The sequence below is a fragment of the Callorhinus ursinus genome, unplaced genomic scaffold (assembly GCF_003265705.2).
Source record: "Callorhinus ursinus isolate GAN/ISIS: 27379988/994484 unplaced genomic scaffold, GSC_fseal_2.0 scaffold2, whole genome shotgun sequence".
In the NCBI taxonomy this organism is placed as follows: domain Eukaryota; kingdom Metazoa; phylum Chordata; class Mammalia; order Carnivora; family Otariidae; genus Callorhinus; species Callorhinus ursinus.
Window position 1 is genome coordinate 88,257,905 of NW_027397064.1, and position 14,692 is coordinate 88,272,596.

The 14,692-nt window shown below is 38.6% G+C and overlaps 1 protein-coding gene across 1 annotated transcript in view; it reads left to right on the plus strand.

The window, feature by feature from the left end:
• The window catches only part of NXPH2 (neurexophilin 2), a 109,315-nt gene extending 99,360 nt beyond the window's left edge, over positions 1-9,955 (plus strand). The window contains exon 2 of the mRNA XM_025854992.2: positions 7,454-9,955. Coding sequence (XP_025710777.1) covers positions 7,454-8,197 — 744 coding nt within the window. The 3' untranslated portion in view covers positions 8,198-9,955. The remainder of the gene's footprint in view (positions 1-7,453) is intronic.
• Positions 9,956-14,692: the final 4,737 nt, after the last annotated feature.

Consider the following 14,692-nt stretch of genomic DNA (forward strand, 5'->3'; position numbering starts at 1 on the left):
CATCACTCTTGAATGCAAAGTTTGGGCAAAATCAGCTACTGGATGATGTGCCAACAGATTCTTTTCTGCAATGCACGGACTTGTTTGGGACTCCCCATTTTTTTCTCCCAGTCCAGTCATTTGCAAATGCAATGTGGGAGTCCAGTCGCATTCATCTGACAGCAGGGATAGGCAAAAGCCAGTGAGGAAATAAATTTACTCCTGCAAAATTAAAATAATTTTTGTGGAAATATTTCCAAGCTGTTTCAGGCTTCTTACTTTCTTAAACGAGGTGTGTTAATGTCATCCAGTCTGGTCTTGCAGAGTCAGTAGAACTACATATAGAAGCAGTGAGCTTCAGGTGCTAAGCTTCAGTTGCTTAAGAAATTCAAGCCTTTCCTCCTCCCCTGGTGTCACGTCAGTGAAGAGTCATGGGTGCTACATGAGCGTGTCAGTTATAATTGTTAAACACCGCACTGGGACAGTGAGCCTGGTGGACATATCTCCTCCGTCGGCATTTCTTCAAATGAAAACACCATCTGTTAGAGGTGCTATAAGATAGAGCTACCTGGACTGATGATGGCGTGGTATGTATTGAATGGAATTTGAAAGCCAGAAGCTCAAAGCTTTAAATGCCCTTCACTTCCTTTTTGTTATTCACTGTGTGTCAAGAAATCTCCCCTCTTCCCCACTCCCCAGCCCTATCTAGTGCAGCTAGGGAGAAAAAAGAAAGCCGTCACAATGATGGACATATAGAAAATTATGGCACAGGTCTCACTGTTCCCAGATCCCAAGGGAGAGGACATAGCGTTCATGATCCTGTAGCACCCAGAGTACTATGAATATAGAACGCTCTTTTGTGAGGCTTTCTTTCATTAGCTCCATGCTCCTTGCTGAACAGGCGCAAAGAAAGCCCCATCTAAAAGTTGATACTGACTCACTGGGTGTGTAGAGTCAAGTATGGTGGGCTAGCTCCAAACCTGAGAAAAGGGACATTTGAATCTAATACAGTCAGCATCTCATTCTCTGTAAGATATTGATAGAATAAGCTCTTCTGACTGAGCTATCAGTTACTGAAATGGACCCAATGTTTAAGAAATTAGTATTAAAAACAAAATAACTAATAATGAGGACAGACAAATGTATAGCATGCAATATTGCTGAAATACTTTATAAGGAGCATATGACTTCCTAAACAACTCTGAGGTTATTTTATATCAGTGATGCAATAGTTAGAAATTGAAAGTCTTGAGAATTCCTGACTTAAAAAAAATAATAATAAACCTAAACCAAGTGCCATTGAACTAAATGTGAATTAAATGAAGCTTATGATAGCAAAAATGAGCAAGGCTTGTGAAAATCCTGGAAGGAAAACTTTAAAGAAAGGATCTTCTCTCTCTACGCCAGAATACAGAGTAACATCAACAGTAATGAAGTGTGTTGCCAACATGTGCCCTTGGGCTGAAGTGATGAAAATGGCCCTTCCTCCCCAGACGTGTAATCATGAGACAAAAATCAGACAAAGTCAAATTGAAGAACGTTCTACAAAATGCCGTTAACCAGTACTCTTCAAAACATACAGTTTCATCAAAAACAAGGCAAGACCAGGGCGCCTGGGTGGCTCAGTTGGTTAAGCATCAGGCTCTTGGTTTCAGCTCAGGTCCTGATCTCCGGGTCAAGGATTGGAGCCTCGCCTCAGGCTACATGCTTAGTCCGGAGTCTGCTTGAGGTTCTTTCTCCCTCCCTTCCCCCCTGCTATCTCTCAAATAAATAAATAAATCTTAAAAAAAAAAAAAAAAGGAAAGACTGAGAAACTGTCACAGCCAAGACAAGCCTAAGAATTCATGATGACCATAATGTGGGATTCCAGATGGGATCCTCCAGTAGATAAAGGACAGGAAGGAAAAACAAAGGAAATCTGAGTAAAGTATAGACTTCATTCATAGTCATGTGTCAGTATTGGTTCATTAGTTGTGACAAGTATGCTGTAACGTAAGATGTTAGCAGTATAGGAAATGGGGTGCAGGATATATGGTAACTCTCTGTGTTACACAATTTTTCTATAAACTAAAATTACTCTAAAATAAAATGTTTACTGAAAAGTATATGACAGATATAGTTTTTAAAAGGATCTTCTGATATAGTATTTGCAGAGGAAGATGCTTTTTAGTTTATAAATTATTTCCATAATTCGTGACAGTTCTCACATCTGCTACTATAAAATTCATTGCAGCTTCTCTGCCTCTTGGGAAAAAATGAATTTAATTATCAGTGAAATTCAACTCCAGCTTGTTATGATGAATGATTTGAACCTGTCAGCTTCCCCCCCCAAAAACAAAGAGCTGAAATGAAATACAGTCTTCTTCCTCTACTCCCTTCCTTCCACCTGCTTCATTTAATTGATGAAGGTTTGAGTTTTTATTAATCTTTCTGAGCTCCTCTCGAAGATGCAGAAAAAGCTAATATGATATCATTGTATCTCGCTAATGTGTGTGCTTTGTGAAACTGATACACCCTGCCAAGACATAAATTACTTACACTTTGATAAATGGGTGGAAATCAGGGAATGTTCAAACAGATAAAGCACAGCAATTCCTCTTTTTTCTCCCTTTTTGAAACTCCATTTTGAGCTTGCAGTTAAATGTTTTTGCATTATTACTGTAATACGATGGGAACAACGGCAGCAGTGATAGCCATCGAAAGCCCCAGCAAATACAAAACTCACCAAGGGGATACAGCCATGTGTTTTGTCAGTAACATCTAACAATGCTGACTTGGACAGAGTGGTTTGCCAACAGGTTCAGAACCACCTCCAGTCTCTCCCAGCGTGTCCTTTTGCTGACTCATTCAGTAGGTTGGAATCAAAGATCCACAAACACATTCTGTTGGCAAAGAGAGCTCACCTGTGCCTGGGATCTGGCTATGACTCAAATGCCAGTGAGACTGGAAATATGAGAAAACGATTGATTGATGTTCTGGGGTTGAGAAAGGTGTTTTCTACTCGGTCACTAATTTATCATATGGCACTGAACAAGCTGCTTGATTAACCATTAATTAGTTTCCAGGAGGCCCGAGAGTTCATACAACCCTTTGAAGACAGTTCTTGAAGAGGAAACATGGTGCTATCCACTGGACCATGCAAGAGCCATCAGTCATTCAATGCCTTTTGCCAGAGATTGGGCTCAGGAATTTCCATCCATTCTTTTATTTGGTCCTTACAATCAATCAGCAGGGAAGATATAGGTGAGAAAATGGGCTCACGTCAAACACTCAAGTGAGAAGTGAGGGATGTGAGGTCATCAGGCACCAAATCCCTGTGCCTTTTCCACCATGCTGCTTCCATACTGGGAGTGTAGAGATGAGTGTGGAGCAGGGTTATAGCTCATCCAACCCCAGTCATCCCTAATTAGGTCTTTGAGGTTAAGCATGAGCCTTGGGGACTTAGATCATACAACCATCTTTGCAGACCTGGTCTAGGAGAGGGTACCCTCTCAACAGTGATGCAGTCATCTTAACAAAACAGTCCAGGGAGAAGTCTGAACAAGTTAAACCAGAAGGAGAGTGAGTTGGGAGAGGAGGTATAATTATCAGCTTTTTAAGAAAATTAGCGAAATATTTACCCATTTAATTACACTCTTGTCATTACCTGATAACTTTTTGAGATTCGAATTTAGATTTGGAAATCAGTATTCATGATAACTGTCATGTATTTTAAAGTAATAAACAGGGAGGGGTGCCTGGGTGGCTCAGTTGGTTAAACGTCTGACTTCAGTTCAGGTCATGATCTGAGGGTTCTGGGATTGAACCCTGCCTTGGGCTCCCTGCTCAGCGGGGAGTCTGCCTGTTCCTCTGCCTCCTCCCCCCGCCATACTCTCTCTCTCTCAAATAAATAAATAAAATCTTTAAAAAAATAAAATAATAAACAGATGAAGTTATACACAGCTTTTCTCAACTTGTTTAATATTGTTGTCAAAGTAAGTTAGAAATGTGATGATCTAGGGCAAAGTAAAAAATTCAAATATATGTACATCTACTTTTTATCTAAAAATGTCTATTATCTAAAAAACTGGGGCCCCTGGGTGGCTCAGTCGGTTAAGCGTCTGCCTTGGGCTCAGGTCATGATCCCAGGGTCCTGGGATCGAGCCCCACATCGGGCTCCCTGCTCAGGGGGAAGCCTGCTTCTCCCTCTCCCACTCCCCCTGCTTGTGTTCCTGCTCTTGCTATCTCTTTCTCTGTCAAATAAATAAATAAAATCTTTAATAATAATAATAATAAAATAAAATAAATAAAATACTGTTAGCATTTTCCTTAGAGCAGGGACCAATTATAGGTCTGCGCTATAAGTTAAATTTTACTATTTTTTATATAAGCCTACCTTAAAATCAAGAGCTCCTTGAATGGGTTTGAACAAGTAGAGTATTGTGTTAGAATATATTTTTTAGAAATCAAATTACATTTTAAATTCTCATATGGAAAATCTTTTCTGAAGAGTTGAAGAGCCTTTCTAAAAGCAAATAATTGCATCTAAGTTATCTGTTTGATAAAATTAGGTTTTTTTTTTTTCTTTTACACTTTAATTTCTTAGCGTTAGTCACATATGTTTGGGTCAGATTTTTACGACATAAATTACTACAAAGAAAGTCTTCATATTTTTTTTTAACATTCAATAAATGATCATTTAGTATTATTATTCTTGTTTTGTTATTATCATTGAGTAATCTCAGAACCAGCCCAGCAGAAGTCCCAGAGATAAGAGGATTTCTAACATGTGTCTCATAATGGCATCTACAATGAGTAAAAGGCCAATACCAGTTAACTTGAAAACTTATTTGTCATTGGATGGTGGGTTCACTGTTGATAGGTTTTCAATAATGGAAAAGTAAGGAGAAAATCAGGCCAAGCACTAAATGAGGAAAAATGATCCAGGAGAAAAAAATTCAGGAAAATATATAATGCAAAACAAACATTTTGGGGGGAGGGGAGATCATGTTACTGCTGGGAACAAAGAATGTTCTCATACTTCTGAGCAAAAAAATATTTTTTGAATGGAAAATAGGTCTTAGTCCTGTAATAAAGTATTGATCGGCAGCACTGTGTATAAGGGTAAGATCTGAGGTTTTTTTAAAAAACCATTTAGAAGGGGAAAATGCAGGAGTGGAAGGAAGGCAAGAGTGAGGAAAGAAGTTTGTAAGTTGTACCAAGTCGGGGAGTGGAGATCAGGAAGTAAAGTTCTTGTGGACGAGCTTTTCAGCAAGTGGAAGGTATGTCTGTCAGCATGGACCAAGCAAGGCACATCTCATGCAATACTGGAAATGGATGGAAAATAGATAGCAGACTCTGGGCAACAAGAATCACAACCACAGAAAAGAGAAATTGGACCTTGATCAGCAAGGGGTTTCTTATCTGCCCATGTGTCCTTGGACGTCTTGCTGGGGAGAGACTGGCCATGTCAGTTGGACCAGACTTCATCAGTCAGTTCTCAGGAAACTCAAGTCATAATTGAAGCCAACACTGACCCCCATGGGCTAGTACCAAAGGATTTGAATGAGATTTGCACATCGTAATTAAGAGTATTCAAAATCAGGGGTGTCTGGGTGACTCTGTCAGTTAAGTGTCTGCCTTTGGCTTGGGTTATGATCCCAGGGTCCAGATATCAAGCCCCACCTCAGGCCTGCTGCTTGGCAGGGAGTCTGCCTCTCTCTCAAATAAATAAATAAAATCTTAAAAAAAAAAAGAGTATTCAAAATCAGAAAGCTAGTTACAGTGTCAGAAATACCCATGAGCCAGAAATCCAGAGTAAGGATTCTTCTTTTCCTGGTGAATATACTCACCTTTCAACATCAGCAGCAGAAAGAGGTATCGACTCAGGATACCTAAACCCCTAAGAAGGTGGATACAGATTTAGGTTCTCAAAATAGTAAGACTGTGCATCATTTCAATTTGGCCTTCTGCCAAATCTTAGTAATTTAAGGGAAAAAAAAATTTAAAAAATACTAGACATTAAGAAGAGACTTCAGGAAATTAATCAGAGGCAAATATATATTATGTACCCCACCCCACCCCCACCTCCCCACCCAAAGTACACAAAAAGAAAAAACCCACACATACATTGAAGTCCTTGGTTTCTGACTCTAACGTGATCTTGGGGACGAGGTATAGGTGAAAACAGTTTTCACAAAGCTCTATTAGAACTTAAACTTCTAAACTTTCATGAATCTATAGAAGATAACCTCATGTTATTAAGCTCTACCATATGTTCGAGTACAATATTTATAATCCAAGCTGTGTCTTCTTTTTTTCTCAAAAACTGGATTGAAAGCAATAATTTTTGTAATAATCTGAGATGAGTTTTACCAGGTGCTTTACCAAGTTTGGAAGGGTTTGGGAAACAGTTCATAAATACAGCTTCACTTCTCTCTCATCCTTTTCATCATGCTGACAGTTTTCTGGAGAATCATTACGAGAGTGCTTTGTGCCATTAGAGATAAGAGGCTATCTGTGTTTCCACTAGAAACATCTATTTTCCAGACTTTATAACTCATCCATAAATATTCACTCCAGGCAACAGTTTCATATATAATGATTCTGTCCCTCAAAATCAATATTGGCTTAATTAAATGATTTTTAGAAGTTATGAGGACTCTTACACTACAGAAAGAATAAAAAGAAACATCAGATGCAGATAAAGTACTATGTTTCAGTGGGTGTGATCCAAACCACATTCTGTGGAATCCATAAAACATTTGCATTCTTTCTTAGCAATTCTTTCAGTGTATATAATTCCATTGTAATAAAATTTATTGGATAATCTACAGTCTGTTATTAATTCAAAATAGATGTTTCCAATTTGTTTCTGTTTCTGTAAGGACCACAAAATTTGAAATTATGTTTTTTCAACTAAAACTTTTACAGAACTTCCTATTACTATTCACTTTCCTTTTTTTGTTACAGAGTTTGAGATGGAGTTATATCAAAAGCCATGAAATCATTTGACATAAGCCTTTGAATATAATAATACTCTTAATATTTCCAAGTATACTTAAGAGACTTATCAGTATTTTACATTCAGATGGTTTCTAGCTTCTTGGTAGAAACCTTCTGCATTCTGGAGTTGTCTTCTACCTGAAAGAGAAGATCTCAAAAATTGAATGTTTTTATCAAATGAGATACCAAAATATATTACTTCCTCCAAATCCGGAATGATAGTATTGTAAAGATTAGGAAACAGGGACTAAAACCACATCAACCCATTACAATGCAATACTTTCTTCCTAATTTGAAATTTGTACTCATGATTTTACACTGCTTGAATAGATGCTCATCTTGTTACACTGTTGAAACCAACTGTGTGTGTGAAATGCTTGTTTATCAAGAATTGAAGTAATACATCAAGCACTTCTCCTGTGCTTTGGCTTTAATATGTGTGCCCAAAGCCTAAACTCAGGTTTATTTTTCTTTTCTTCTTTTCAAACAGCTATTTTGTGACAGTAAGAAGGTGGTGCATGCCACAGAGGGGCTGGACTGGGAAGACAAAGATGCTCCTGGGACATTGGTCGGAAACGTGGTGCACTCAAGGATCATCAATCCTCTGCGCCTGTTTGTCAAACAGTCTCCAGTCCCAAAGCCTGGACACTTGGCATATGCGGACAGCATGGAAAACTTTTGGGATTGGCTGGCCAATGTCACGGAGGTTCAGGAGCCATTGGCAAGAACTAAACGGAGGCCAATAGTAAAGACGGGAAAATTTAAGAAGATGTTTGGGTGGGGTGACTTCCATTCCAATATTAAAACTGTTAAACTCAACCTCCTCATCACAGGGAAAATTGTTGACCATGGAAATGGGACCTTCAGTGTTTATTTCCGACATAATTCCACAGGCCTAGGCAATGTTTCAGTGAGTTTGGTACCCCCCTCCAAAGTAGTGGAATTTGAAGTTTCCCCGCAGTCTACCTTGGAGACCAAGGAATCCAAATCTTTCAATTGTCGCATTGAATATGAAAAAACAGATCGGGCGAAGAAGACTGCCCTGTGCAACTTTGACCCATCGAAGATCTGCTACCAGGAGCAGACCCAGAGCCATGTGTCTTGGTTGTGCTCCAAACCCTTCAAGGTCATTTGCATTTACATTGCCTTTTATAGTGTTGATTATAAACTTGTGCAAAAAGTCTGTCCTGACTACAATTACCATAGTGAGACTCCATACTTATCTTCTGGCTGAATCATTCCACAGTGATATAAATGAGAGGTGAATATATATTTAATTAGAATGACCAAGAACCAAGCCCAACTCTTCATGGTAAAGGATCCCTTTTGTTTCTGGCAGTGAACCTTAGTTCCCTATTAGGTTTTCAAATTGAAAAGAAAAGAAAAGAAAGAAAAAGAGAAAGAAACACCTTTAAATGTGAAATGTGTTTGTTTCGGTCGTACCTTAATCCAAAAAGTCAAACTGTGTGTGAAGCCATCGCTTTCATGTAGGATGGCTAAGTCCTAGAAATACTGTTGTTTCTCCAAAAGCAGCATCAATGGTAGCAACATGTAATGAGAAAGAACCAAATTATGCATGTAATAAACATTGCTCTTGAAATGAGCCTGCCTTTGAAATATGTTTTGGAAGGTTACCTTAAAAATAGATTCAGTAAAGTAACTGAAAAGATTGCATTTGATAGATGAATCACATTTCTGCCATCAAATTCTTTTTTTATCACTGTTTCTCCCCCCACATCTGTGCTGTTATTGATATGAGAGATGAAGGGGTAAATTTGTTTCAAAACTCATGTGCGCAGTTACAGTGCCACAGTCGAACTAAACACATTGTTATCTGAGTGAGGCTGGGGTGTGACTCAGACACTTAGCCCTGTGTTGGTCACCATCTTTAGGATTCTCATCCGAGTAGTAATATTGGCCTATTGGGAAAGCGAATCTGGATGTATTTTAAGTCAGTCCCACAATCATGAAGATCATGATGTTTTTAGATTCTTTTGCCAAATTCAGTGCCGTGAGATTGCCAAAAATACCGTAAAATCTGTATTCTACACTATAACCTGTAACCTCATTCTATTCATTTGATAGTGTGAGTTTATATACATGCATAGAACAACTCTGAAATTGAGAGAAAGTGATTGTTCCCTAGGCAAGGACAGGGGAAAAAAAATTGGAAGTGGGCTGACAAAATTCCAGGATTATGGTTTCATTATTTCTAGCCTCCCAGATTAAGTCCTCTTTGCGTTTAGTTAATTATTTGAGGGATCAAATTCTATGTGGAAATAAAGAGTATATTTAAACATGACTGATTATTAAGTGCTAACAACCAAGATACCTGACTCACCAGGCTTTTGAAATCACTTCCAAATTAATGTGGCTTCACAGTTGGAGTCCTTGCCATCTTCTCTGGAGGGGGGTGGAGGGGTGAACAGGCATCCTGTGCCATAGAACTGGATGATCTTTGCATCAGCACAGAAAGAGGGTCTGGCTGGCCAGTAATAAGGTTTCTAGAACTCATAAGACTCAAGGAATGGTTGTTTTTACAGTAGGTGTTCACTTTTGCCCCCTTATCTGTAAAATATCAGTTGAAGTAAAATATTAAACTAAAAGAAGACCAGTCTAACCAACAAAAATTCTCTTACTACATTGTTTGAAGAGCCAACAGCTCTGTTCTCTATTTTGCATCTCCATTCCTTTCTGTTTACGGGTGATCTCTGTACAGTGTTTGATTTTGTCTTTTGTAAAAAATGTACTAGGCTTAGTGTGTGGTAGTACAGGCTTGCAACTTTTGCTCTGAGTTCATCAGGTGCTTTTGTAGTTTTGTGGTTGGTGTGAAATATTTTAAGGCATCTTTTTATTTTCATCTAGAAACAGGATTAAAATACTATTTATTGTAAAATATGTGGGAACCATATATGTGTATATACTTGGAATTTTCTGTGTACAGAGAAAGTATGTGTACACATTTCTATGTAAATAAAAAGAATTTGCTAAATCTGTCACATGACTTCAGGGTGTTTTTTTTTTTTTTGAAGACTCTTCTTGGTTTCATTCTCACAAGGGTTTTGTGTGTGTGTGTGTGTGTGTGTGTGTAAAACACCAAGTGAGCATTAAGATTTTCCTTATGTATGTATTAAACAAAGCACCTTGGCTATGAAGATGTTAATGTAGAGTAAAAGGATAATTCATATAAAGTACTTGACATATAGCCTGGCACCTGGTGAGAACTCTATGAGTGTGAGCTTCTATTATGATTGATATTAATTAATATTATTATTACAACATGAAATATGATTAAGAACTCTCTGATGTTCAAATGTTGAGTGATATAAACATATCCATGCAAAGGGTAAAAATGGAGATCACCGTTTACACAATTCTTAGATTTTAGCAGGATTTGTGGAATTTAAAAAAAAAAAAGAAAGTTTCCCTAGGCATATTTTTTAATTGGAGTAGAACATATGCCACATACATTTTTAAGTCATAATTTCATTTCAAAGACTACATAATTGTCAGTAATGGTACTTGGCACAATATAAATCAGATCCCATTTAAACATGCAAATGCATACATTTCTACAAAACCATTTTTGCCTTTGAATATTGCAGTTGAGGGAAAGGACATTCATGTAAGCTAACTTTACACTCAATTACAAAGTCTTCAAAAGTTAAAGAATAGACACTTTTAAAAATGAAAATTTAATCATTGTCACCTGAAACTACCATAATGTTACTCATCAGTTATACTTCAATAAAAAAATTTTTAAGTTAAAAAAAAAAACAGAAATTTAATCTTCAGGGAGATGTTGGGCGTCTTTCAGGGGCTCTCCAGGCTTGCTGCTTACTAGAAAGCAAACTAGTTTGAAGACCTTTTCACCCTCAGCAGAAACAATCTTTTTACTCACCACACTGAATCAGGAAAGAGACCATATTTCCATGACTAAGAACAATGTGATCACACCAGCCACAGACTCTATAAGATCTGTGGAAGGGAAATGAGAGAAAGAGCCTGTGGACAGCACGCAGCAAAGCAGCAATCAGTAAAAAGGGAACAATTTTCTTACTGCTTGGTACTTGGAATTGCGAGGCATTCTCATGATTCGAGTAACAGCGACAAAGGATGTAGTTCTCTGATATGACCATCCATAAGAGCACCTGATACATATTGCATGATAGTCTTTAATCTTCACTCTGCAACACCTTTCTTCTTTATTTTACATGATTCAGATGCTATGTGCTACATTTTAGGCATGATTGCTACATTTTAAACATTCCACAATCTGGCTAATTCTGTCTTCATTCAAGACATGGTTCTGCTGGGTTGGAGCTGCAGTAACATCTCCCAGAGCGAGCCCTGCTATTCAGAGTGCGGGGGGCAGATCCACAGTGTGACCTCTAAGCTTGTTAGAAATGCAGAATCTCAGGTCCTAGCCCCCGACACACTGAATTAGGAGTTTTCCTTTTTAACAAGATCTGCATGTGACCTGTATACACATTTAACAACTAAGAGAAGTATTTCCCTAGAAAGTCTGATTTAGTGAATGTGCTACAGGGATTATATACTTTTTATAGAAAATCTATATCTTTTTTTTAACCTTTAAATTTTTTTTAAGTATAGTTGACACACAATGTTACATTAGTTTCAGATGTACAACATAGTGATTCAACTTCTCTATACATTATGTTATGCTCACCAAGAGTGTAGCTACCATCTGTCACCATGCAATGCTATTACAATATCATTGACTACAGGAATCTACATCTTTTTTATTTAAAGATTTTTTTTGTTTATTTGAGAGGGAGAGAGAAAACGAGCAGGGGGAAGGGGAGAGGGAGAGGAGAAGCAGACTTCCCGCCGAGCAGGGAGCCTGATGTGGGGCTCGATCCCAGAACCCTGGGATCATGACCTGAGCCGAAGGCAGATGCTTAACTGACTGAGCCACCCAGGTTCCCAGGAATCTACATCTTAATAAGCATCCTAGGTTATGCTGGTTCAAGTAAGCTTCTGAAAATACTTCCCAAAAAATAAATGAATAAATAAAGGAACAGACCCTTTTAACAACAAAAATTAAATAGATTGATAAATAAAAAGTGATCAACCTAATATTAAGATGTAGAAGATTAATATTTCAAAGAGAGTGCAACCTGCCTATCTTCTAGTTCAGCTCCCTCATTGGACAGACAATAGACCGAGGCACCATCATAGTAAAGAATATGCCCAGTAGTAAGTGGCAGACCCAACTGAAATGAGGGTCTCCTGACTCCTAATCTCAGGTTTTGTGTTACATAAAAAAAAAAGTCATTGAAACTGATATTCAAGACAAAACGAAAATAACTGCAGTGAATGTCTAACAAGACACGATGCAGAAGGCAAATGAAATGCTCTCCCTCCAAAATCGTCAGGCTTATAATTTCCCTACGAACATAAAATTTTTAAAAACTAACCACTATAGAAAAATAAAGTCAGGATAGAGTGATTATATCCAAAGATAAGAGTCCTGAGATATATTAGAGGTATGACTGGCTAAGAATTAACAGCAGTAAAATGCCACCTTTGGCAGAATTTTCCAGTAATTATAACACCTGAAAATATATTTTCATAGAGCTAGGTAAATTGTGTGAAATACTTTAATTGCCTGAAGGTCCAATTTTACCTTATAAAGAATCTTAAATTAATTGGTCTATAAAATAGAGAATGGAGTCATGCATTTTTAGTTGCAGTAAAAACAGTTAACCCCAGTTTAATTAATCAGAACTTTCAATGAATGGAAATGTAATATGTGCAATTGTAAGAGACAAATCATAGGGAAACAAGGTCTCATTAGAGATGTGTTTCTTCACAAAAATCTTATAGAAGATAAAGGGTCTTTTTATATTTACCTTCATCTCCTACCCCATATGGTAAGGTCCGGAATCCTAGGCATGTAACCTCTTCTGCTTCATTTTTTTTTTTTTTTAAGATTTTATTATTTATTTATTTGACAGAGAGATGCAGCAAGAGAGGGAACACAAGCAGGGGGAGTGAGAGAGGGAGAAGCAGGCCTCTCACAGAGCAGGGAGCCTGATGCGGGGCTCGATCCCAGGACCCTGGGACCATGACCTGAGCCGAAGGCAGACGCCCAGCGACTGAGCCACCCAGGTGCCCCATCTTCTGCTTCATTTTTAATCTTCCCCTTTCTTCATCCAGCTCAGCTCCTTCATAATTAGTATGTAATCTATTCTCAAAAAGACTGAATTAACTCTTTTGTGTCCTCCACAGCACCTAGCTGGTAAAAGTGGTTACTTGATCAATAACTGTCACTTGATTTTTTAAAAAAATTTCGGATAACAGGAGAGGAAGAAAAGGGGAGTATGTCAGAGGGGGAGACGAACCATGAGAGATGATGGACTCTGAAAAACAAACTGAGGGTTCTAGAGGGTAGGGGGGTGGGGGGATGGGTTAGCCTGGTGATGGGTATTGAGGAGGGCACGTTTTGCATGGTGCACTGGGTGTTATGAACAAACAATGAATCATGGAACACTGCATCAAAAACTCATGATGTAATATATGGTGATTAACATAACAATAAAAAAATTAAAAAAAAAATTTCGAGCACAATATAAGGATCAGTCAAGACCCACTCTACCCACAAACACAAGAGTTATCATGCACCATTTCCAACAAGAACACATTGCTCCAGCTGAACGCAATGCCCATTGATTGAATGCTAGCTCCCAGAACCACAGAAACATAAAAGCTGGAAACAATTTTAGAAATCATCTGGAATACGTTTTGTTTCTTAGATAAAGAAATGGAGGCCTGATGAGGTTTAACAGCATGGTTGCTATTGTCCTTCCTGCCTGGCTAAAGCCATTCATTCTTTTTTATTTTTCCCAGTCATCCATGTTCCCCACATTTGTGACAGAGACTGTCAGCTGCCCACCAGAATGGACCTTCCTCCTTGTCCCATTGCACTAGAAGGTCAAGTACGTGTCTGGCCAGCTAGACTGTGTGCCCCTGCCTCTCATGCCGTGAGCTACAGTTAATGGAATATGGGAGGAAGGGAAGGGATGTGCTCATTCCAGTAATAGACTCAAATAAAAGTGCACTCAGGCGTCTCTGTGCCCTCTGCCCTTTGGCTGCCTCAGAGAGATGACCTGAGGGTCCTGAGACACTGGAGAGTGAAGGAGGCAAAGCAACTGCCAGTCTGAGTGCCCTTCACACCATGGAATAGAGCCTCCCAGCTAACAAAAAGCCCACCCTGGACTGTGATGTAAGACTTAAACCAATATAGGGGTGCCTGGGTGTCTCAGTCGGTTAAGTGTCTATCTTCGGCTTGAGTCATGATCTCAGGGTTCTGGGATCGAGTCCCGCGTCGCGTCAGGCTCCCTGCTTAGCGGGGAGCCTGCTTCTCCCTCTCTCTCTGCCCCTCCCCCATCTTGTGCGCATGCTCGCTTTCTCTCTCTCTCTCTCTCACGTTCTCTCTCTCAAATAAATAAATAAATAAATAAATAAAATCTTTAAAGGAAAAAAAAAGAGAAAGAAACCAAGATATCCCCCTTGAAGTCACTAAATTATTAGGCTGGATTTGTTACCGCACCTCATCTTGACCTAACCAATACAAACATTGCGTAAAATCTTCTCTGTGGACTAGAGCCCATTCTGATCTCCATCTGTTTAAATTGTGTCTTTCAGTCTATGCTAGGCATTGCAGTAATAATTCTGTACACACAGTTTTAGCTTGTCTTCTTCT